Raw genomic sequence first — 25,935 nt, forward strand, 5'->3', positions numbered from 1 at the left:
CCCCCCCCAGGCGTTTGTTACTGAAGGAGCCACCTTGTGCAGCAGTAATGATGCAAAGGGAAAAAGTGCCTCTTTTCGTGGTGCTCCTTGCACATGCTGAACCTAACACTTATGAAATGTGTCCCCTCCTACCGTGATACCGTCCGGTAGGTGGAACTTTCCTTTGTGATGTGACGCAGCAAAGGAAAGTTCCACCAACCGGACGGTATCACGGTAGGAGGGGACACTTTTCATAAGTGTTAGGTTCAGCATGTGCAAGGACCATAATTAAAAGAGCTAAGTTTACCTTTTCCAGCATTAGTGCTGTGCACGATGGCTCTTTCAGCTACAAACGACTGGGGGGGGGTTAAAGGTTCCCTTTCAACTTGCTCCAGTGCAGGCTTCGGCCTACACTCTGCTCCCTCTCCTCCTCCTGCTGACCCTGGGCTCTAACACCGCCAGTTGGGGCCCAGATGTGCTAGCTGCACAGAGAAAAACACCAGCCAATGTGTCAGTGGGGTTCAGCACCGCCAGCTGTTCCCCTGCTGTGCAGCCACGCAGACACAAGAACTGAAATTGAAGGAAACCTGTCCCCCCTCCCCCAGGTGTTTCTACGTTTTACAGCCACCTTGTACGACAGTAATGCTGCATGTGTGCAAGGTGGCTCAGAAACTTATTCTCCTCGCACATGTGGAACTGAACACGCCTAAAATGTGTCCTCTGTGACCATTAAAACGTCCCTCAGGTGTGATTTTCTTTTGTATTGACACGCAACAAGCTCCTTGGTAGCGCTGCCCGTCTTCTGGCATCATTGTTTGGCTGCCTGCGCCTCTGTGGCCGCCTTGCCCCACACAACGCCCCTCGGTGTCTTATTTATTTGGACTGCGAGGGTGTGATTGATGGGCATGAACGGTGCATTTCTTCGCCTGTCCCTCATCTCCTTCCGCCTTCTTCGGACTGTGCGGCTTCATGGCCGTGGCATGCGATAAGGGATCAGCTGACGCCGCATAGTCTGAAGCGGGTGTAAGAACCCAAGCGAGAGGCGAACATATGTACTGCGCCAGGCCATGAATCCCAGCCCCGCAGTGTTTTAACTATGTAAAGACACTGCGTGGCTCGGATTCATGGTCATCGCAAACCGCAACAGCCGACATGAAATGATGTCAGAAGATGGGCAGCGCTAACAGCGCAAGGCCAAGGGATAACACGACAGCGCAGACTCCTGTACAGCAAATAACAACGCTCAGGAGGCTGCGCCCAGCACCAAGGTGGGATTCTTGACATCTGTGCTGCGTCTCATTACGAAGGGAACTCTCGCCTCCAACACAGTTTGACTGTGTAAGGGCCTAAATGTTATACGTGTTCCTTTCAGCGTGTGCAAGGAGAAAAATGAAAAGAGCAACCTTTGACTTGTGCAGCACTACTGCTGCATAAGCTGTGGCTCTTCTAGTTTGTAACACCTGAGGGGGGGTTAAAGGTTACCTTTAAAATTGGTTCATTTAGGCTTCGGCCTACACTCTGCTCCCCCTGCAGAGCCTGGGCTCTAACACCGCCAGTTGGTGCCCGGTAGTGCTAGCTGCACAGAGAAAAACACCAGCCAAAGTGTCAGTGGGGTTCAGCAACGCCAGCTGTTCCCCTGCTGTGCAGCCGGCAATGTGTCCTGCAACAGCCACGCAGGCACAACAGACCAAAGCTGCCGCCAGTGCAGGCTTCGGCCTACACTCTGCTCCCTCTCCTCCTGCTGACCCTGGGCTCTAACACCGCCAGTTGGGGCCCGGTACTGCTAGCTGCACAGAGAAAAACACCAGCCAATGTGTCAGTGGGGTTCAGCACCGCCAGCTGTTCCCCTGCTGTGTAGCCGGCAGCGTGTCCTGCAACAGCCACGCAGACACAAGAACTGAAATTGAAGGGATCCTGTCGCCCCACCCCCAGGTGTTTGTGTGTTTTCCAGCCACCTTGTACAGCAGTAATGCTGCATGTGTGCAAGGTGGCTCATAAACTTATTCTCCTCGCACATGTGGACCTGAACACGTCTAAAATGTGTCCTCTGTGACCATTTAACCGTCCCGGAGGTGTGACTTTCCTTTGTAATGACACGCTGCAACCCCCTTGGTAGCGCTGCCCATCTTCTGGCATCATTGTTTGGCTGCCTGCGCCTCTACGGCCGCCCTGACCCACACAACGCCCCTCGGTGTCTTATTTATTTGGACTGCGAGGGTGTGATTGACGGGCATGAGCAGTGCTTATGTTCGCCTGTCCCTCATCTCCTTCCGCCTTCTTCAGACTGTGCGGCTTCATGGCTGCGGCATGCGATAAGGGATCAGCTGACGCCGCACAGTCTGAAGCGGGTGTAAGGACCCGAGTGTGAGAGGCGAACCTATGTACTGCGCCAGGCCATGAATCCCAGCCCCGCAGTGTTTTAACTATGTAAAGACACTGCGTGGCTCGGATTCATGGTCATCGCAAACCGCAACAGCCGACATGAAATGATGTCAGAAGATGGGCAGCGCTAACAGCGCAAGGCCAAGGGATAACACAACAGCGCAGACTCCTGTACAGCAAATAACAACGCTCAGGAGGCTGCGCCCAGCACCAAGGTGGGATTCTTGACATCTGTGCTGCGTCTCATTACGAAGGGAACTCTCGCCTCCAACAAAGTTTGACTGTGTAAGGGCCTAAATGTTATACATGTTCCTTTCAGCGTGTGCAAGGAGAAAAATGAAAAGAGCAACCTTTGACTTGTGCAGCACTACTGCTGCATAAGCTGTGCCTCTTCTAGTTTGTAACACCTGAGGGGGGTTAAAGGTTACCTTTAAAATTGGTTCAATTAGGCTTCGGCCTACACTCTGCTCCCCCCGCAGAGCCTGGGCTCTAACACCGCCAGTTGGTGCCCGGTACTGCTAGCTGCACAGAGAAAAACACCAGCCAAAGTGTCAGTGGGGTTCAGCAACGCCAGCTGTTCCCCTGCTGTGCAGCCGGCAACGTGTCCTGCAACAGCCACGCAGGCACAACAGACCCAAAGCTGCCGCCAGTGCAGGCTTCGGCCTACACTCTGCTCCCTCTCCTCCTGCTGACCCTGGGCTCTAACACCGCCAGTTGGGGCCCGGTACTGCTAGCTGCACAGAGAAAAACACCAGCCAATGTGTCAGTGGGGTTCAGCACCGCCAGCTGTTCCCCTGCTGTGTAGCCGGCAACGTGTCCTGCAACAGCCACGCAGACACAAGAACTGAAATTGAAGGGATCCTGTCGCCCCACCCCCAGGTGTTTGTGTGTTTTCTAGCCACCTTGTACAGCAGTAATGCTGCATGTGTGCAAGGTGGCTCATAAACTTATTCTCCTCGCACATGTGGACCTGAACACGTCTAAAATGTGTCCTCTGTGACCATTTAACCGTCCCGGAGGTGTGACTTTCCTTTGTAATGACACGCTGCAACCCCCTTGGTAGCGCTGCCCGTCTTCTGGCATCATTGTTTGGCTGCCTGCGCCTCTGCGGCCGCCCTGACCCACACAACGCCCCTCGGTGTCTTATTTATTTGGACTGCGAGGGTGTGATTGACGGGCATGAGCAGTGCTTATGTTCGCCTGTCCCTCATCTCCTTCCGCCTTCTTCAGACTGTGCGGCTTCATGGCCGCGGCATGCGATAAGGGATCAGCTGACGCCGCACAGTCTGAAGCGGGTGTAAGGACCCGAGTGTGAGAGGCGAACCTATGTACTGCACCAGGCCATGAATCCCAGCCCCGCAGTGTTTTAACTATGTAAAGACACTGCGTGGCTCGGATTCATGGTCATCGCAAACCGAAACAGCCGACATGAAATGATGTCAGAAGATGGGCAGCGCTAACAGCGCAAGGCCAAGGGATAACACGACAGCGCAGACTCCTGTATAGCAAATAACAACGCTCAGGAGGCTGCGCCCAGCACCAAGGTGGGATTCTTGACATCTGTGCTGCGTCTCATTGCGAAGGGAACTCTCGCCTCCAACACAGTTTGACTGTGTAAGGGCCTAAATGTTATATGTGTTCCTTTCAGCGTGTGCAAGGAGAAAAATGAAAAGAGCAACCTTTGACTTGTGCAGCACTACTGCTGCATAAGCTGTGGCTCTTCTAGTTTGTAACACCTGAGGGGGGGTTAAAGGTTACCTTTAAAATTGGTTCAATTAGGCTTCGGCCTACACTCTGCTCCCCCCGCAGAGCCTGGGCTCTAACACCGCCAGTTGGTGCCCGGTACTACTAGCTGCACAGAGAAAAACACCAGCCAAAGTGTCAGTGGGGTTCAGCAACGCCAGCTGTTCCCCTGCTGTGCAGCCGGCAACGTGTCCTGCAACAGCCACGCAGGCACAACAGACCCAAAGCTGCCGCCAGTGCAGGCTTCGGCCTACACTCTGCTCCCTCTCCTCCTGCTGACCCTGGGCTCTAACACCGCCAGTTGGGGCCCGGTACTGCTAGCTGCACAGAGAAAAACACCAGCCAATGTTTCAGTGGGGTTCAGCACCGCCAGCTGTTCCCCTGCTGTGTAGCCGGCAACGTGTCCTGCAACAGCCACGCAGACACAAGAACTGAAATTGAAGGGATCCTGTCGCCCCACCCCCAGGTGTTTGTGTGTTTTCCAGCCACCTTGTACAGCAGTAATGCTGCATGTGTGCAAGGTGGCTCATAAACTTATTCTCCTCGCACATGTGGACCTGAACACGTCTAAAATGTGTCCTCTGTGACCATTTAACCGTCCCGGAGGTGTGACTTTCCTTTGTAATGACACGCTGCAACCCCCTTGGTAGCGCTGCCCGTCTTCTGGCATCATTGTTTGGCTGCCTGCGCCTCTGCGGCCGCCCTGACCCACACAACGCCCCTCGGTGTCTTATTTATTTGGACTGCGAGGGTGTGATTGACGGGCATGAGCAGTGTTTATGTTCGCCTGTCCCTCATCTCCTTCCGCCTTCTTCAGACTGTGCGGCTTCATGGCCGCGGCATGCGATAAGGGATCAGCTGACGCCGCACAGTCTGAAGCGGGTGTAAGGACCCGAGTGTGAGAGGCGAACCTATGTACTGCGCCAGGCCATGAATCCCAGCCCCGCAGTGTTTTAACTATGTAAAGACACTGCGTGGCTCGGATTCATGGTCATCGCAAACCGCAATAGCCGACATGAAATGATGTCAGAAGATGGGCAGCGCTAACAGCGCAAGGCCAAGGGATAACACGACAGCGCAGACTCCTGTACAGCAAATAACAACGCTCAGGAGGCTGCGCCCAGCACCAAGGTGGGATTCTTGACATCTGTGCTGCGTCTCATTACGAAGGGAACTCTCGCCTCCAACACAGTTTGACTGTGTAAGGGCCTAAATGTTATACGTGTTCCTTTCAGCGTGTGCAAGGAGAAAAATGAAAAGAGCAACCTTTGACTTGTGCAGCACTACTGCTGCATAAGCTGTGGCTCTTCTAGTTTGTAACACCTGAGGGGGGGGTTAAAGGTTACCTTTAAAATTGGTTCAATTAGGCTTCGGCCTACACTCTTCTCCCCCCGCAGAGCCTGGGCTCTAACACCGCCAGTTGGTGCCCGGTACTGCTAGCTGCACAGAGAAAAACACCAGCCAAAGTGTCAGTGGGGTTCAGCAACGCCAGCTGTTCCCCTGCTGTGCAGCCGGCAACGTGTCCTGCAACAGCCACGCAGACACAAAGCTGCCGCCAGTGCAGGCTTCGGCCTACACTCTGCTCCCCCTGCTGACCCTTTGCTCCAACACCGCTAGTTGGGGCTCTAGGAAGATAAGCTTGAATAGGTCCCCATCCTGGTTCCAGCACCGTCAGCTGGTTCCGGGCAGAGCCTTTGGCTTAGGTGCCTCCTTCTGGGTATCCGAGTTCCACCAACGTCAGGTGGTCCTTGGTAGTGCTTTCAGGCACGGGTACCTCCTGCTTAGTAACCGGGTTCCAGTAACGTCAGCTGGTCCTCGGTAGTTCCATTGGCTCTTGGACCTTCGGCTACCCATCCGGGTTCCAGCACCGTCAGCTGGTTCTCGGCAGTGTCTTTTGCTCTTGTACCTTCTGCTCCCCATCCTGGTTCCAGTGCCGTCAGCTGGTTCCGGGCAGAGCCTTTGGCTTAGGTGCCTCTTTCTGGGTATCCGAGTTCCACCAACGTCAGGTGGTCCTTGGTAGTGCTTTCAGGCACGGGTACCTCCTGCTTAGTAACCGGGTTCCAGTAACGTCAGCTGGTCCTCGGTAGTTCCATTGGCTCTTGGACCTTCGGCTACCCATCCGGGTTCCAGCACCGTCAGCTGGTTCTCGGCAGTGTCTTTTGCTCTTGTACCTTCTGCTCCCCATCCTGGTTCCAGTACCGTCAGCTGGTTCCGGGCAGAGCCTTTGGCTTAGGTGCCTCCTTCTGGGTATCCGAGTTCCACCAACGTCAGGTGGTCCTTGGTAGTGCTTTCAGGCACGGGTACCTCCTGCTTAGTAACCGGGTTCCAGTAACGTCAGCTGGTCCTCGGTAGTTCCATTGGCTCTTGGACCTTCGGGTAGCCATCCGAGTTCCAGTTCCATCAGCTGTTTCTCGGCATTTTCTCAGCCTTCTTGTACCTTCTGCTACATTTCCAAGTTCAAGACCCTAAAGACGACGACCCGGAAGACCACCCCTAAGATGACGACGACACCAGAGACGACGACCACTGAGATGACGACGACCCTGGAGACGATGACCTTGAAGACCACCCCGATGACGACGACCCCGGAGACGACGACCCTGGAGACGACGACGACATGGGAGACCGAGAAGCAGAAGAACAAGAGGCTGCAGAACAAAGAGCAGAAGAACATTAAGCATAAGACTAAATATCAGAGCAAAAGATATTATCTAAATTATAAGCAGAAGAAGACTAAGCAGTGTATGGGGGTGAGTCCGTTCCTCCTCGTGGTGCCCCTGGATAAAGCCTGATGCTGCAGGCCAAACTGAACGCGGACAAATGTAACTCTTTTGTGACAGGCAGAACGGAAGGTGTAATCTTCAAACTTTTATAGATAACAACTACGGGAATGCCTGTCACAAATAAGAATATGATGAAGAAGTTGAATATGAAAAAGATAATAGTTAAATAAAAAGAATATGAACAATGTAAAAAAAAAAAATTATAGGTAGAAGAAGAAGAAGATGAATAAGGTGAAGATAGTTGATGTCAAAGAAGCTGATGATGAGGATAATGAAGAAGAAAGTGTGGGAGAAGTAAAAAAGAAGGTGAAGGACGTGGAAGTAGTGAAACATCAATATCTGACAAAATAATAAAAAAAAAAAAATAGTCAAAATCTTTCTAACGCCGAACGTCATAAAAAAAAACAAAAAAACCTGCTATTCTATTTGTTTGAGCTAAACCTCTGTGCCTTTAATGTCTCCCCCACCTCCCCCAATACATCCTACATTATTCTTAGTTGTTTTCCTTCATGTAGAATTAACCTACAAGGAAAGAAAGGGTTTATTTTAATTCCGATATTTTCGTCCCATTGACTTGCATTGGGATCGGGTATCGGTATCGGATTACATCCGATACTTTGACGGTATCGGCCGATACTTTCCGATACCGATACTTTCCGATATCGGAAGGTATCGCTCAACACTAGTAGCAACTTAACTCTATTTAAGGCTTGGATCACCCATTGCATTTTTGATGCATTTTCTTTCCACAGGCAAAACCTGCTCTCTTGGCAGTAAAATAGCAATGTCAAAAAACAGGTTTTGCTGAATGTTTGGTGCATTTTTTGTGGCATTTTTGTCAGGGTACATTTGTCTCTTGTGCATACTGATAAAGTTAGTACATAAAACTTCATCAGGTTTTGGCACAAAAAATGCAGTGTTTTTTGCATTTCTTTTGTTTTTCAAAAGAAAATATAGTGCACACAAAAGAAAAATTTAAATGGTCAACATGACCCAGTCATGACCCAGGGTAGTGGACTGGTTCATGTCGACCATGTATATTTTGCTTTTGTATGCACTACATTTTCTTTGGAAAAAGAAAAGGAAAATCCAGTCCTGTTGAGCCGGACTCCAATTTTTTCTATTATCCTTGATGTGAGGCCAGGGCAAGGCCGGTGTCTTAGGCTACTTTCACACTAGCGTCGGGCTCGTTCCCGACGCTAGCGTTGTCTCCGCCGCACAACGGGAGCAGCGGATGCATTTTTCCAGCGCATCCGCTGCCCCATTGTGAGGTGCGGGGAAGTGCGGGGAGGTGGGGCGGAGTTCCGGCTGCGCATGCACGGTCGGAAAAAGCGGACCGTCATGAGCAAAAAACGTTACATGTAGCGTTTTTTGCTCCCGACGGTCCGCCACTGCACGACGCATCCGTCGCACGACGGGTGCGACGTGTGGCAATCCGTCACAATGCGTCGCTTAATGTTAATCAATGGTGAAAAAACGCATCCTGCAAACGCTTTTGCAGGATGCGTTTTTTCGGCAAAACGACGCATTGTGACGGAATGCAGTTAACGCTAGTGTGAAAGTAGCCTTAGCCCCAGGTGGATGAGCATGGAGCAACAGGGTGAGCTGGAATCAAGTTTCTATGTTTATTGCACCACCCATTGCTTTCAGTAGTTGAAAAACACTGCAAAAATGCTGAAAACAAACGAGAGAAGTGGCATGATGCATTTTCCAAAAACACAGATCTTTGACAAAACAGTCAGAAAAAAAAATGAGGCGTGTGCATGAGACTTCCTTTCTGCTGGTACTGTGAAAAGGAGCTGAAAATGTGCATTAAAAAAGCTGCAAAAATGCAACGTGTGAATATAGCTTAAGGCTACATTCTCACGATGAGTATTTGGTGTGTTTTTTTTATCCATTTCTGAACCTATTAGGCTATGTTCACACAATCAGTATTGAGTCGGTATTTTACCTCAGGATCTGTAATCCAAAACCAGGAGTGGAACAGTCAGAGGAAAAGTCTAATAGAAACCTGTCACCACTTCTGTATTTATCACCCACTCCTGGTTTTAGCTTACAGATTATAGATACTGAGGTAAAATACTGACCAAATACTCAATGTGTGAACTTGGCCTTATGTACATTTGGTTACTTGTGTTTTTTGCACTGTTTTTGACTCCGTGTTTTTTGTCTCTGTTTGGTACGTCATGCTGGTTTGTATTTCATACTTCCTGGTATTTGGCTTTGACAACTTTATTACTAAAATTGTGTGTGTAGTAAATGCGTTTTTTACCTGCAGATTTTCTAATGCAACTCAATGGGGAAAATCTGCACATAAAACTTAACCGCAAGAGAAATTGACATATTGAGGATTTCAAACACTCACCGCAGGTCAGTTTACGCTGAGTAAAAAAAAGCTCAGCGGGCAGGAGATTTCTATAGACACAGGGGAAATAATTAATGTCAGAAACTCAACATCAACTAAAAGTGGGAACTCAACCTAAATGGAGTTAAATTGTAATATTACACACAACCCAAAAACAAGTGATGTGCTGTTCTTGGGGAAAACACAGTCTTTTTCCTAAGCTGGAAATCCAATTTAAAGATAAACTCAGATTTCAAGTCATTTTACAATTTTAATAAGATGGTTCTACAGCTATAAAAAACATTTCACCTTTAGGCACGAAATTCTGCAATTATTCCTTTATAATATTACTTTATAAGGAGCTCTGACGCACGGATCCTAATGTGCCAATTCCCTCCACACTGTCATAGAGCTCATCATCTTACCCGAAGCCGCCACTAGGGGAGCTAGTGCTTACTGCTTGGGGAACTATTCATCATTTCACTGTTTGATTGTACATGAAGGGGATCTGGAGCACGGCAACGGAAAACAAAACTCCAACTTTTCAAAAGCCATAAAGTGCATACATATCTGTACTGAAATTTGGATCAAAAATGAAAATAGTTTCTGTAGCTAGAGGTATCCTGTAAGAAATTGTGTTCTTTATGGTTTGTGCACACATTGAGTATTTGTAGCAGATATTTCTGCAGCAAAAAACAAAATGTTGGCAGCAAAAAACACAGCATAAAATACTTGCGTTTATTATGTGTTTTTAATTGCTTTTTTGATTGATTCTTTCGATTGTAAAAAACTTGAAATGTCTGTAAAATAATGAGCATAGTCATCTATCGTAACTTCCCCAGACTTATGAGTGGCTTTAATGGGGAGGGGAGAGATAGCTGCTGCAGTTTTGACACCGTATAAGAATGCAGTGCCAAACCCGCAGAAACTCCGAATCTTGGGCCTGTATCCTAAAACAATAGGATAGGGGTGTTTACATTTAAAATGTAGAATCCTTATGTGACACCCCAGGATCCTGGTTGTCACAGTGACATTGCTTTCCTCACGGGGAGAGTGATGTCATGTTTGGAAGCGAGGGAAGATTTTCCTTATCAGGTAACACAAGCATACAACATGTTCACACTTCAGGCAAGAAGGGGGAGCTCTGGTCCAGCTTGTGGGTGGCTCCCCTATATATATTCTGGTCTGGATCAAAAGTGAGTCAGTTCCTGTCAGAGATACAGAGAGTGCCAGAGAGCAGACTGGAGCAGTGTGAGGCAGAGAGGAAAGTGAGGGGCCGTGCAGCCACGAGGATGCTGCAGCTCCTGGATAGAGATAATACTGAAGGAAGAATGCATCGTAGTGAGCGTGGAGGAGAGCAAAGCAAAGGAGAGTAAAGAACTGGGGAGAATAGCTGCGACTGAGCTACCTCCCTGCAGAGTGCAGATACCAGTAGTCGGAAGACCGGGGTTGTGTTGGACTCTAAGAGGCACAGCAGAAACCGGCAGGACAGCTAGAGTACACATCGCCTGTCCACTCTAACACCTGGAGACACAGTGACGCATAGAGCCCGGGTGTTGATAGAGACCCTGTAAAAAGGGTTGAGCCACCTGTCATATGGGTTAGTGTCCTACCTTTTAAGGAGGACATTGAGGAACTTGACAGAAGCCACAGGCAAGCAAGGGACTACACCACAGCGCTGGTAGGAAGGCTTCTAACTCCACCTGGTAAAGGGGACTCTGAACTCGCTTAAAAGCTGGCCGGACCCTGCCTGTACCTGTGATCCAATGCCCTGGACTGCGGTTGCTTGAAGTCTTCAGTAAATAGGAAAAGAGACTGCAACCCTGTGTCCTCCATTTCTTACCGCACCACTCACCATCTTCATCTACACATCGGGAGTCCTTGGGACCCAGCTTCACCTGTGGGAAGTTATACTATTTTAGCTGCCATAACATCACCCCAGCAGACCCCTTTTAGCAGCGTCGGTCCCCACTGACCGAATACCACAGGTGGCATCACGAACACAAACTTTATTCACAAGTCCTCTTTAAAGACCGTCGCTTTTACATGGGCCATGGACCGGGTCGCCGCCGCCGTGACACATCCCTTTAAGTCCCGGACCTGATACCGAGGACCCTATGGCCCTGGTGGGCGTTCCACTTATGTCCTCTATTTTTATTTGGAGACATTCAGGAGACGTCTATTCATATATCAGATGGCTGGCCAGTCCTACCAAAATTGGCAGGTTCTGCTATATTTATGTCTAATGAATATGGGGTCCATTACTAGAATAAGGCCGGGGTCACACTTTCAAGTGCAATGCGAGAAATACATGAGCTAGTTAAATGGTGCTGTACTGTGATCAGGGTCAATGTTTTATGTGTATAGGTTCTGATGGATCCTATCCTGATACATTAAATATATTGATTTTGCTGGTTCCACAAGTGATGTACATGCATGTGAGTTTCAGACGTACTCAATGTTTCCTTAATGGCAGGTTGCCATAATCGCGGGGGTAGCGGGCGTACCGCTGCTGCTGCCGCTGTGGTGGTGTGGTCAGCTGGGGAAGATGTAGCTTAAGGAGCCGCAAGATCTCGAAAACCTCGTGCACCTCGGACGGAAGCAGCAGTGAGGTGGGTGGTAGAGAATGGTGGGCGGATCTATGGGTGACGACACCGAGCTACGGGGCCAGAAGGGACAGGTGCGCTACAGGCAGCAAACCAACGCGTTTCAAGGGCTCTAGCCCTCTTCATCAGGGTCCAGCATAATAAATATATTTAATGTATCAGGATAGGATCCATCAGAACCTATACACATAAAACATTGACCCTGATCACAGTACAGTACCATTTAACCAGCTCAATGGTACCTTAATTCCGCAAAGTCCACATTATTCTACTATTCGTCTGTATTTTAAGTGAGTATAACTAACATCAGTGAACTCAGTACATTTATACTTATGCCTATTTAGATCATAAATCATTAAGCTCGCAAATCTATTCAAACAGGGAGGATCGTCAAATCCCGGGGGAACAACCATTCCCAGCTCTAACAGGAAGAACTGCGAGTATATATCGATTAAGATCACGCAAAGTGAGTGCGAATTAACGCTCACCCGCACAAGTTTATCATCTCAGTATATTTGCAAACATTATATATATATAAAAAGCACACATTTATACATTTTTTTTCTCTTTAAAGATCCTACTACAACTCTAAAAACAGGATCTATATGCAACAAAGATCCTACTACAACATTAAAATAGGACCTACACGCAACTACCCATAACACCAAACAGTGTTTCTACACCCATATACTTCCTTACTCTCAAATTGTATAGTCCTGTTTGTATCACCCCCTTATGTAGACAGCGCAGGTGAATTTACGTATTAATTAGTTTCACTTATCCAACAGGTCAACACAGAACCTGTTATAATCACCAGCAGCATTCTACACTGAGTACTCATTTTTTCTCCCCCTCCCCCAGGAATTATTTGGAGCGCCAGTGCGTTTTTTCCCTTATTATACCTGAATTAAATACTAGCTGATAAACAAGAGCATCGTATTTTATTGTATAGTATTGCACTGCATTAATTCCTATAACTTTTTAATTAAAAAAATATCAGTTCTGCCGAGTTTTCTTTCTACTGTTTTTAATTTTTTTTATGATATCCATATACAACACACACAAAACAAAAAAAAGTGACTTAAAAAAATCTAATAAACTGTATATGACTGCAGTAAAGCAAACCCTGAACTGTGCATATGTTTTTGATTACAATGAAAGCATTCTTAGAGAAAAATTAGGGACCATGTACAGTGGTACAAGGAGTCCCCAATTTCAATAATACTGTCCTGCACATACTCTCTAAATGCAGCGCTATGATGCACTGATACTCTCTCTTAGAAAATGCCTATTAAAATTTTGCATGTGCTGGCTTTCTGTATGACAGTACTGTTGAACTTGAAGGTTGTATGGAGATCTAATAAACAGTGTGACCAAGGCTTTACTATCATTTCTCAACATTGTGAAATATTGTCACTGGTATAACACATATGTTTTACACTAATGATACTGAATCTCCAATATATTTATGAACAGGATATTTATTAAAGGGAACCTGTCACCCTCCCCCCCCCCCAGTCGTTTCAAACTAAAAGGGCCACCTTGTGCAGCAGTAATGCTGCATTCTGACAAGGTGGCTCTTTTAGTTCTGGGTGCTGTAACTAGAGAAATAATCAGTTTTATAATTTGTCCGAAATACCTGGTCCTCAGTCAAGTAGGCCGGCGTTTCCCCCCTGCTTCAGACAGCACACAGCTGTCACTCACATCTTCTTGGCGCCGGGCGCCGCCGCCTCCTCACCGCTGTTTTCAAAATAGCCGGCGCCTGCACTCTTTTCCCCTGCAGGCGCAGTGAGCGCTGGCCGTCTTTCCTCATATGCAGTCCAGCTGACTGCGCCTATGAGATATGAGGAAACTTTTGTGGCGGCTATAGCTGGTTTTAGTCCCCCCCCCCCCCCCCCCCCCGCGGCTTCCCAACATCCTTTTAGAAATACCTCAGCCTTCTTATCCATAGGGTCCGTTAGGGTCCCCATATCTTCAAAAGGTAAAGCAAATATTTTCAACGCTTTTGCTATAGCGACATCCAGTTTTGGTGCTTTACTCCAGGAAGAACAGGCTGGGTCATCAAAAGGATATTTCCTTTTCGGGGTTAAGAGGACTTTTTTGTCTGGTCTTTTCCATTCTTTTTTTATTAGGGCATGTATTTTATCATTTATTGGAAACGCTCTACGTTTCCTTTGTTCCAGACTGCTAAACATTAAAGTCTTGTGTGATTTTTTGGATTTAGTCTCTACTAGTGCCATGGTAGTTCTTACCGCTTTTACCAAAGCGTCTGTCTCCTCGATGGGAAAGCAATTGCGACCCCCCTCCGAAGAAGAAGAGGATGATAGAGAGGAAAGTGAACTGTCTGAATTAGAGGTGTCACTATCTTCTTCACTAGAACTTGGCTCCGGGGACCTATGTTTGGATCTACGCTTCTTTTTTAAGCCTTTGGCACTTTTTAAAGCATCCTCTACCTGGGATTTAATTAATTGTTTCAAGTCGGATGCGAATCTTGGGGACTCTTTGGAAATGGTATTTTCTATGCATATGGCATAGAGTTTCTTTACTCATGTAGTGGGCAGTTCTACGGAGCAGATCGGGCATACTCTGTGCCTGGTTTTCGCTGTACATTTCTTTCCCTAAGAAAACACAATAATAACCCCTTTTAGAAACTGAGTATTCACGAAGATCACTTACCCTCCTAATTTAAGGGGGATACCGGTTCTGGCGTAGGAGTAGCTTCCTCGACTTGAACCGTTACTGGTCTCCTGGATCCACCCGAGCCTCTGCTATGTTGAGATCCCGAGCTGCAACGCTGGGAAGAAGCATCGTGCTGTCGCCGCTTCTGGCAATGGTGCTGCTGCTGCTGAGGTTGGCACTTTTTTGGCAGGGACTGCAGAGTTTCTTCTGCCGGTTGCTCTACCTCACTCATGGTGAGACCTTTCTGAGCACCGGCCATCTGTTTTCTGCCCTCTTTATATGTATAAGCGGGGCGGCACACCGCTGGGCGCTTTACCCAGAGATACCGTGCGCTGCCCCGGAAGTGACCCCTGCGCCAAGCATTCTGGGACTACCAGAATGTTTTGTGCTCGGTACGCACATGCACGCATGCATTCCGCCGCCATGTTGCTCCAGGAGGGAGCGCGGCCGTTCTGTGATCCCCCGGCCCTTGCACCACGCCGGAGGAGATGCCAGCTTCAGCCCTAGGGTCCAGAGTGCCCACCGGCGCCAGCGGAGGGTGCCCCCTGGATGAGCATTCCGGCTGCATAACCGGCGGTAAGGCACCAGGTGACCGCCGTCACCTATTACTGGCTGCTAGTTTCTTATGGGGGAGAAGCAGACTGGATATTTCTTCACTGCTTCTCCCCCGCTCACGTACAAGGCCCACCGACCCTGGGAATGTGGCCTTTGGGGAGGAATACCCATCGTCACGAAGCAGGGCCCCCCGCTGCCAATAACTGCACAAATGGACCCCCGGCATCCCACGACGATCACGCTGCAGGTTCCCCGTCAGGGACAGGAAACCAAACTGATGTGGGAGAGAGGTACCGCCTTTTTCACCTGTAGGTTTCCTGTCCCTGAGGGCGGATCCCCTCTCTCTGTGGTGCCATCATGGGGGCAAGAGAAATAAACATGTGTATAACAAAACGCTCAATTGCAATAATTTTCTGGGAGAGATACTTCATTTTCTGGAACAATTTTGTGGCGTTCTGGCTGTAACAATGATATTGCCTCCCTAACCAGTGGTGGTATCATGTCTGGAAGTAAATGGAGCTCCCTAAACTAAGTAAACCACACATCCACACACAAGTCTGATCCCTGACCAGAAGGGGGAGCACAAGCCCCTAGTGTGTAGGGTGACGGTCCTTTCTGTCTGGGGGGAGGAGTTAGAGCAGGGTAGTGCAGTGTAGTGTGAGGTAGGGAAGAGTGAGAACATGGAGGTTCCAGGGGTTGGAGCTATGGAAAGCCTAGGCTACCCCGGGATTGCAAATCCTGGGAGCAGAATCTGGAGACCAGAGGGACTGCAGGTTCCCTGGTCACCCCTGCAGCACCAGAAGCAACACATTACAGAGAGTTCAGAGCTGGAACTGAGAGTACAGCTTCCAAAAGAGGCTCGCAATGTTTGCTGGCTGGAGCTGCTGCAGAAAAGACAAGCAGGGAGTACAGATCAGCTCATAAGCTGCTGAATCTCCGAAGAGACAGACACAGATAGGAAGGCTTATTCTACCCACTTAGTGGAGTGGACTCCAGTTGCTTCCAGACCGGCCGGAGCCTGTACTTACTGACCAGTACCCCTGGATTCAACCTGCATCCATCATCAGTAAAGGTAAAGACTGAATTCCTTTGCCTCCTTGCTTCTTTCTGCTACACTGCTCACTACAACTTCCATCATTGCCCCAGGGACATGCTCCTGCTGAGAGGAGTGATCCATTTTGCTGCATTAACATCTCTTCCCTGGGAACACCACTTGCAGCGCTGGCCATCCCTGGCCAGACACCTCTGCTGGCGTCACAGCAAATTCCCTGTAAATATTCCCTTTTCATTTGTCCGGTCACGGCCACGCTCCTGGGCAATCGCCACTGTGACATCCATGATAGACTGCCTACCTGGCTACCGAGTACCCCGGCCCGCACCACAGCGGCAATTTCATGGGTGCCAACACTTTCAGCCATGACCATATGTACATGTACTGTAGTATCAATGTGTTAATGAACTCCCCTACCACTGTCTTCTCTAAAATCTCCATGGTCATTCTGCTCCTGTTTTCAGTGACGTTACCGCTCTTCAGACTTTCTGGGTCACACTGTGTTCTATGCGTGAGCTGGAAGTCTCATAATATAAGTCTATGGAGGCTTGTTTTGACGTGCCGTAGACTTACTGGTATATTGGAAAAGCAACTTCCAGGGTCTCGCAGAGCGCAGTGTGACCCAGAGAGTCTGCAGAGTGGTGATGTCACTGAGGAGAGGAGCGGAATGGTGAATGGATTCTGAAAAAGATGGCAGTAGGTGAGTATATTAACACATTTGACATGGTGGTACATACATTTATACATGTTTAGGGCATAAAAGTTAATGGGTGGGGTACTTTAAGTGGATTAAGATAAGTTAAATTTTCAAATGCCATTGACTGATCTCAAGTTAGGTGTCAGATTGCACTTTTCTGAACGTTGATATCCCAGTGCTGTGTTATCACAATTCTTTTCACCATTATTATCGATTTATTTTGCTCATTTAGATAGCGCCATCATATTCCACCATGGCTACATCTGTATCACTCTTTCTATGGTAACAAATAATAAATATGGTCTTGCTGTATTAAAACTCAAACAGAATCTAACCTTACCATAATGATGTCCTTTGCAGGCTACAATGTATTGATGAAAACTATTGGTAATTTGCTAATTATATTTATAGGCTTTGTAGTTCCATGTGGGTGTTGTAAATTGGAGGAAGTTTTTTTTCCAGTGAGTTTCTACGGGATCACATCTGATGGCACATGCGGTCATTGTTTTTAAGGAGCTTGAATTTTTAAAAAGTTGAGATTTATGTGATAATGTAGTGACCTTTGAGGCAATTTTGATACCAGGGAGAAGGACACTTCTATGTTTTAAAAATATTTTTGTATTAATAAGCTCCATTCATACATTGCCTATTTTGGGTAGGTGTGAGTGGCAGAGAGAATATATTGTGTATTAACTTAAGCATAAAATGTCCATGTTTCCTGTACATATTCTATCCATGTTTTTTACGGACAGAACATGTACTCATTAGTCTATGGTATTGTTCGCATTTCAGCGTTTTCTTGTAGACAGCCTACAAACAAGTAGCAGATATATGTCTGTTTTTGATTATGCAGATGCCATTGGTGTGCAGTTTGTGTTCTGTCTGTTTTTTTTTAACATTGTGATGGGTAGGAGAAACTTTTCATTTTTTGTTTTACATAATATAGCCTATGTGGGAGGAAATCCTATTTGACACAACATGTAAAACAAATCAAACAAAAGAAAAGAATATGTAATTACTGTCAAAAGAAGAAGTAAAGTTACCAGAAGCTTTGGATCTTATAAGTTTAGATGATATAACTAAGCCTAGCACAAATGCCAGTTCACTGCATGTACCTGTCCAACATCCATAACCAGTCAAGGAAACTTGGCCTTCAAAGGCTTGGGAATACAACGGGTATCACAAGTAGTGAATCTGGGCACAAACATGATCATTAACCCCTTTCTGACATTGGACATACTATCCCGTTGAGGTGGGGTGGGCCCGTATGACCACCGACGGGATAGTACGTCCAGCGTGATCGGCGGCGCTCACGGGGGGAGCGAGGCCGACCGCTGCTAGGTGTCAGCTGATTATCACAGCTGACATCCGGCACTATGTGCCAGGAGCGGTCACGGACCGCCCCTGGCACATTAACCCCCGACACACCGCGATCAAACATGATCGCGGTGTGCCGGCGGCACTGGGAAGCATCGCGCAGGGAGGGGGCACCCTGCGTGCTTCCCTGAGACCCCCGGAGCAACGCGATGTGATCGCGTTGCTGCGAGGGTCTCTTACCTCCTCCTCGCTGCAGGTGCCCGGATCCAAGATGGCCGCAGCATCCGGGTCCTGCAGGGAGGGAGGTGGCTTACCGAGTGCCTGCTCAGAGCAGGCGCTTGGTAAGCCTGCAGTGCTGTAAGTCAGATCGGTGATCTGACAGAGTGCTGTGCAAACTGTCAGATCACCAATCTGTGATGTCCCCCCCTGGGACAAAGTAAAAAGGTACAAAAAAAAATTTCCACATGTGTAAAAAAAAAAAAAAAAAAAAAAAATTCCTGAATAAAGAAAAAAAAATATTATTCCCATAAATACATTTCTTTATCTAAATAAAAAAAATAAAACAATAAAAGTACACATATTTAGTATCGCCACGTCCGTAATGACCCCACCTATAAAACTATATCACTAGTTTACCCCTTCAGTAAACACCGTAGGGGAAAAAAAAAGAAAACGAGGCAAAAAACCGCTTTATTATCATACCGCCGAACAAAAAGTGGAATAACACGCGATCAAAAAGATGGATATAAATAACCATGGTACTGCTGAAAACGTCATCTTGTCCCGCAAAAAACGAGCTGCCATACAGCATCATCAAAGAAAAAAGTTATAGTCCTCAGAATAAAGCGATGCCAAAATAATTATTTATTCTATAAAATAGTTTTTATCGTATAAAAGCGCCAAAACATAAAAAAATGATATAAATGAGGTATCGCTGTAATTGTACTGACCCGAAGAATAAAATTGCTTTATCAATTTTACCAAACGTGGAACGGTATAAACGCCTCCCCCAAAAGAAATTCATGAATAGCTGGTTTTTGGTCATTCTGCCTCACAAAAATCGGAATAAAAAGCGATCAAAAAGTGTCACGTGTCCGAAAATGTTACCAATAAAAACGTCAACTCGTCCCGCAAAAAACATGACCTCACATGACTCTGTGGACCAAAATATGGAAAAATTATAGGTCTCAAAATGTGGAGATGCAAAAACTTTTTTGCTATAAAAAGCGTCTTTTAGTGTGTGACGGCTGCCAATCATAAAAATCCGCTATAAAAAATGTTATAAAAGTAAATTAAACCCCCCTTCATCACCCCCTTAGTTAGGGAAAAATAATAAAATTAAAAAAAGTATTTATTTCCATTTTCCCATTAGGGTTAGGGCTAGGGTTAGGGCTAGGGTTAGGGTTACGGCTAGGGTTAGGGCTAGGGTTAGGGTTAGGGCTAGGGTTAGGGCTAGGGTTAGGGCTGGGGTTAGGGTTGGGGCTAGGGTTGGAGCTAAAGTTAGGGTTGGGGCTAAAGTTAGGGTTAGGGTTGGGGCTAAAGTTAGGGTTAGGGTTTGGATTACATTTACGGTTGGGATTAGGGTTGGGATTAGAGTTAGGGGTGTGTCAGGGTTAGGGGTGTGGTTAGGGTTACCGTTGGGATTAGGGTTAGGGGTGTGTTTGGATTAGGGTTTCAGTTAGAATTGGGGAGTTTCCACTGTTTAGGCACATCAGGGGCTCTCCAAACGCAACATGGCATCCAATCTCAATTCCAGCCAATTCTGCATTGAAAAAGTAAAACAGTGCCCCTTCCCTTCCGAGCTTTACCGTGCGCCCAAACAGGGGTTTACCCCAACATATGGGGCATCAGCGTACTCGGGACAAATTGGACAACAACTTTTGGGGTCCAAGTTCTCTTGTTACCCTTGGGAAAATATAAATTTGGGGGGCTAAAAATCATTTTTGTGGAAAAAAAAGATTTTTTATTTTCACGGCTCTGCGTTGTAAACTGTAGTGAAACACCTGGGGGTTCAAAGTTCTCACAACACATCTAGATAAGTTCCTTGGGAGGTCTAGTTTCCAATATGGGGTCACTTTTGGGGGTTTCTACTGTTTGGGTACATCAGGGGCTCTGCAAATGCAACGTGATGCCTGCAGACCAATCCATCTAAGTCTGCATTCCAAATGGCGCTCCTTCCCTTCCGAGCTCTGCCATGCACTCAAACAGTGGTTCCCTCCCACATATGGGGTACCAGCATACTCAGGACAAATTGGACAACAACTTTTGGGGTCCAATTTCTCCTGTTACCCTTGGGAAAATACAAAACTGGGGGCTAAAAAATCATTTTTGTGGAAAAAAAGATTTTTTATTTTCACGGCTCTGCGTTATAAACTGTAGTGAAACACTTGGGGGTTCAAAGTTCTCACAGCACATCTAGATAAGTTCCTTAGGGGGTCTACTTTCCAAAATGGTGTCACTTGTGGGGGGGTTTAATGTTTAGGCACATCAGGGGCTCTCCAAACGCAACATGGCGTTCCATCTCAATTCCAGTCAATTTTGCATTGAAAAGTCAAATGGCGCTCCTTCCCTTCCGAGCTCTGCGGTGCGCCCAAACAGTGGTTTACCCCCACATATGGGGTATCGGCGTACTCAGGACAAATTGTACAACAAATTTTGGGGTCCATTTTCTCCTGTTACCCTTGGTAAAATAAAACAAATTGGAGCTGAAATAAATTTTGTGTAAAAAAAATTTAAATGTTAATTTTTATTTAAACATTCCAAAAATTCCTGTGAAACACCTGAAGGGTTAATAAATTTCTTGAATGTGGTTTTGAGCACCTTGACGGGTGCAGTTTTTAGAATGGTGTCACACTTGCGTATTTTCTATCATATAGACCCCTCAAAATGACTTCAAATGAGATGTGGTCCCTAAAAAAAATGGTGTTGTAAAAATGAGAAATTGCTGGTCAAATTTTAACCCTTATAACTCCCTAACAAAAAAAAATTTTGGTTCCTAAATTTTGCTGATGTAAAGTAGACATGTGGGAAATGTTACCTATTAAGTATTTTGTGTGACATTTCTCTGTGATTTAAGGGCATAAAAATTCAAAGTTGGAAAATTGCTAAATTTTCAAAATTTTCGCCAAATTTCCATTTTTTTCACAAATAAACGCAAGTTATATCGAAGAAATTTTACCACTATCATAAAGTACAATATGTCACAAGAAAACAGTGTCAGAATCGCCAAGATCCGTTGAAGTGTTCCAGAGTTATAAACTCATAAAGGGACAGTGGTCAGAATTGTAAAAATTGGACCGGTCATTAACGTGCAAACCACCCTTGGGGGTAAAGGGGTTAATCACATATTAAGTCTTCTTAGTAATGTCAACAGTTTATAAGTAATGTTACCAATTTTTCTTCGGTTTTATTCAACTAACAAGAGGGGAAAAGAGCATGAGGACAATATATATACGAGTATTTATATACACTGCTCAAAAATTAAAGGGAACACTCAAACAACAGAATATAACTCCAAGTAAATCAAAATTCTGTGAAATCAAGCTGTCCACTTAGGAAGCAACACTGTTTGACAATCAATTTCACATGCTCTCGTGCAAATGGAATAGACAACAGATGGAAATTATTGGCAATTATCAAGACACACTCAATAAAGGAGTGGTTCTACAGGTGGGGACCACATCTCAGTACCAATGCTTTCTGGATGATGTTTTGGTCACTTTTGAATGTTGGTTGTGCTTTCACACTCATGGTAGCATGAGACAGACTCTACAACCCACACAAGTGGCTCAGGTAGTGCAGCTCATCCAGGATGACACATCAATGCAAGCTGTGGCAAGAAGGTTTTCTGTGTCTGTCAGCATAGTGTAAAGAGGCTGGAGTCGCTACCAGGTGACAGGCCAGTACACCAGGAGACGTGGAAGGGGGTGTAGGAGGGCAAAAACCTGCAAGACCACTATCTCAGCCTTTGTGCAAGGAGGAACAGGAGGAGCACTGCCAGAGCCCTGCAAAATTACCTCCAGCAGGCAACAAATGTGCATGTGTCTGCACAAATGGTTAGAAAACGACTCCATGAGAATGGTCTGAGTGCCCAACATCCACAGATGAGGGTTGTGCTCACAGCCCAACACTGTGCAGGTTGCTTGGCATTTGCCACAGAACACCAGGATTGGCAAATTCGCCACTGGTGCTCTCTGATCTTCACAGATAAAAGAAGGTTCACACTGAGCACATGCAACAGATGTGACAGAATCTGGAGACGCCGTGGAGAGTGATCTGCCGCCTGCAACATCCTTCAGCATGACCAGTTTGGCAGTGGGTCAGTAATGGTGTAGGGTGGCATTTCTTTGGGGGGGCCGCACAGTCCTCCATGTGCTCACCAGAGGTAGCCTGACTGCCATTAGGTACCGAGATGAGATCCTCAGATCCCTTGTGAGACCATATGCTGGTGCAGATGGCCCTGGGTTCCTCCTAATGCATGAAAATGCCAGACCTCATGTGGCTGGAGTGTGTCAGCAGTTCCTGCAATATGAAGGCATTGAAGCTATGGACTGGCCCGCCTGTTCCCCAGACCTGAATCCGATTGAACACATCTGGGACATCATGTCTCGCACCATCCACCAACGTCACGTTGCACCACAGACTGTCCAAGAGTTGGCGGATGCTTTAGTTCAGGTCTGGGAGGAGATCTGCCGCCTCATCAAGAGCATGCCCAGGCATTGTAGGGAGGTCATACAGGCACGTGGAGGCCACACACACTACTGAGCATGATTTCCTTGTCTTGTGGCTTTTCCACTGAAGTTGGATCAGCCTGTAATTTCATTTTCCACTTTGATTTTGAGCATCATTCCAACTCCAGACCTCTGTGGGATATTAGTTGTGATTTACGTTGATAATTTTTAGGTTTTATTGTTCTCAACACATTCCACTATGTAATGAATAAAGATTTACAACTGGAATATTTCATTCAGTGATATCTAGGATGTGGGATTTTAGTGTTCCCTTTATTTTTTTGAGCAGTGTATGTGTGAATTAGCCTAAATTTTAGCAAAGTAGGGATTTGTTTTGAAATCTACTTCTTAACATTTAAGGGAAAATGTTGCTCATAGGTGAAGCTCTACTTTAAACCCTTTCTAGTTTGGACTTGCAGGACAAAACCTATTTTCATTCATGTATATCCTGGCAGGATGGAATTAAAATGTAACAGAGAATTATATCCATTATATATTTCACTAATTGTCTGATAGCCATTGAGCCATGAACTTAATGTATATGGTGGGAAAAACTCCTGATGTTTAAACGAAACATATAAATTTACCCTATTCTGACTCGATCAAGGTGTGCAATTTTTTTTTTTTTGCTCCTGCATAGATTTCACTTTACTCTACAGTGGGCCACTACAAATGAATTTTGTGTAATGCACTTTTTACTAATAGCACATTATTTGTAACGTATGCGACTGTATATCTGTACAGTGGTCTGAATCTGAGCTTGAATACAGTAATAGAAACATTTTCTATAGTTGCCATTTTCTTTGACTTCAACTTCAATATGGTGGTTGTTTGTTTTTCTTTGACATGTGTTGATCTCCTTTAGACTTGACATTCCAATGTTACAATATATATTGTCAGGTTATCCAGCTTTCCAGTGGTCTTGTAATAGTGTGTGCATGTCTGGAATATGGAAAAAAGATGGTAAACTCCTCTGAGATCAGAACTTGTCTCTATAGATAAAACATAAAAAATATCAAACTCACCTCTTGCTTTCGTAACACGGCTGCAAACTGCTATGTTTTCATCGATTGTAAGAAGACTGAAAGTTGTAGGCCATGCAGCAGGTATACTCTAAAAGTAGAAGAATGAAAATCCTGAGCAAGATACATGCACAGAAAGAAGGTACTAAGAGAGAGGACTCCATATTGGCCGTACCAATTTCGAGGTAATATTTCATATAGGAATATTTTTTGTGGATTGCCTGTAAATATTGTGACTAGATATGATCTAATATTTTGAAATTCAAATTCACCAGGTTTGACAAACTTTTTCAAAAAATTTGATTTGCAGCTAATTATGATAATACAAAGCTTCCAATTGTCCTGAAAAGCCACATGTAACACTCTAAGGTCCCCTCGGACTCTATCCAAATACTTTCATACTCTTTAAAACAAAGACAAATCTGTCTCATATGAATATACCCTTAAATTAAGATATCCTAGATGAACAAAGTGATCTCCCAAACACTGAGGCCTGGTTTTCACAGCAGAAAACACAAGTGGTGCTCACCATCCATAAACTCTTCCTTTATTCCTCGCTTCCTCCCGTTCATGTTTTAATGCTGTTGCAATAAAGCAAAATTTTATGGGTGGTGAGTGCCATTTGTGTTTTCTACATTTCACTACTTTTTCAAGAGGAGGACCACGATTTCCAATGGCTGTAGGGTATGTCCTGTGTCTCATTAAGAGGTTTCCCAGTAGTGCTGTATTTCCCCCTTTTTATACATTCTGGTTTTCACAGTGCAGCTGTGCAGTGGTTAATGACCTTATGATATTGAAGGGATTGAGCTGTCATTTACTACCGTATGCAGTGCCCCAAACTATCACTGGTCTTTATTAGCATTGCTCTTTTCATATGGGCCCCCCTAGCCTTCATTGATGCCCTTGACCACATGTGGTCATGGCATCAGCTGTATGTGGAAGCCGCAATGGTAAAATTCAGTCTTAATGGGGAGCGATTGCTGGTGAAGACTGAATGATATTATAAGCAAAATTTCTACATTTAAAAACTGATCTAGTGCCACAGTTGTTAAAGTTTTCACACTTCCACTTACGTCCATCAGAAATATACGATAATTGCATCATTGTTGAGAATGGCAGCAAGATTCTATTCCCTGATATAAAGCTGTAAACTAAAGTTTCTGCTTTCTATGCAATATAAGTCAAGCTATTTCTTTGTGTTTCTCTGTTCAACCTTTCGATCATAGGTATTGAAAGAAAGCCAGACATTTAGAGTGTCAGTCAGACATTTAGAGTGTCATAGTAGAGACAATTTCGTATAATACCTTTGAATAGGGGTAGTTTATTGAACAGATCTTCAGTGGATCATTGAATAGTACTGGAGTTCAAACCTTTTGCAAGCGGAAGGCTTAACAAGCATCTGTAACACAAAAAAGAAGAGAGTACATTCATTAGTTACGCATAGTTGTAATTATTTGCAAGACCACAAAGTACTAAATACATTTTCCAAAATATCAGAGTATCTATACCTAAAGAGAGTGAGACAAAAAGCACAAGACGACTTGACTTGGTACACACTGATGTATGTAGACCCATGAAAGTGACCACATCAGGAGGTAATAGATATATGGTTACCTTCATAGATGACTACTCAAGATACATAGTCATGTTCTTGATAAAGAACAAAAGTGAAGTTTTTGAAAAATTGGAAGACAAAGTCAAATGACACGTTTCAGAAAAAGCCAATCATCATCAGAAGTGATAATGGAGGTGAATTTACAGGACACCAAATAGAAAACTACTTAAGACAGAATGGAATAGAGCATCAAAAGATTGTTCCATACACACCTGAACAGATGTAGCAGAAAGGAAAAACAGAACTCTGACTGAAATGATAAGCTCTATGCTAACAGACTCCAAACTACCAGATAAATACTGGGGTGAAGCAGCAATGACAGCTACTTATCTGTAAAACAGACTTTTTTCAAGTGACAAAAAAAAAACATGTGAAGCTCGGCAAGGTAAGAAACCAAGTGTGAATCATTTAAGAGTATTTGGTTGCAAAGTT

At 45.6% G+C, this 25,935-nt stretch overlaps 1 protein-coding gene and 1 long non-coding RNA gene across 3 annotated transcripts in view; one reads left to right on the plus strand and one right to left on the minus strand.

The window, feature by feature from the left end:
• The first annotated feature begins 8,458 nt into the window (after window positions 1–8,458).
• EVX1 (even-skipped homeobox 1) overlaps window positions 8,459–25,935 on the plus strand; it is a 52,094-nt gene continuing 34,617 nt past the window's right edge. Inside the window, exon 1 of the mRNA XM_077268818.1 lies at window positions 8,459–8,487. Coding sequence (XP_077124933.1) covers window positions 8,469–8,487 — 19 coding nt within the window. The 5' untranslated portion in view covers window positions 8,459–8,468. The remainder of the gene's footprint in view (window positions 8,488–25,935) is intronic.
• Window positions 23,539–25,935, minus strand: part of LOC143781899 (uncharacterized) — a 32,478-nt gene continuing 30,081 nt past the window's right edge. For both annotated transcript variants that reach the window (XR_013216830.1, XR_013216831.1), the window contains exons 2-4: window positions 25,193–25,287; window positions 23,892–23,979; window positions 23,539–23,808 (exon numbers count right to left, since the gene is read on the minus strand). This is a non-coding gene — a long non-coding RNA (uncharacterized LOC143781899). The remainder of the gene's footprint in view (window positions 23,809–23,891; window positions 23,980–25,192; window positions 25,288–25,935) is intronic.

The sequence above is a fragment of the Ranitomeya variabilis genome, chromosome 6, assembly GCF_051348905.1.
Source record: "Ranitomeya variabilis isolate aRanVar5 chromosome 6, aRanVar5.hap1, whole genome shotgun sequence".
NCBI classification, from domain to species: Eukaryota; Metazoa; Chordata; class Amphibia; order Anura; family Dendrobatidae; genus Ranitomeya; species Ranitomeya variabilis.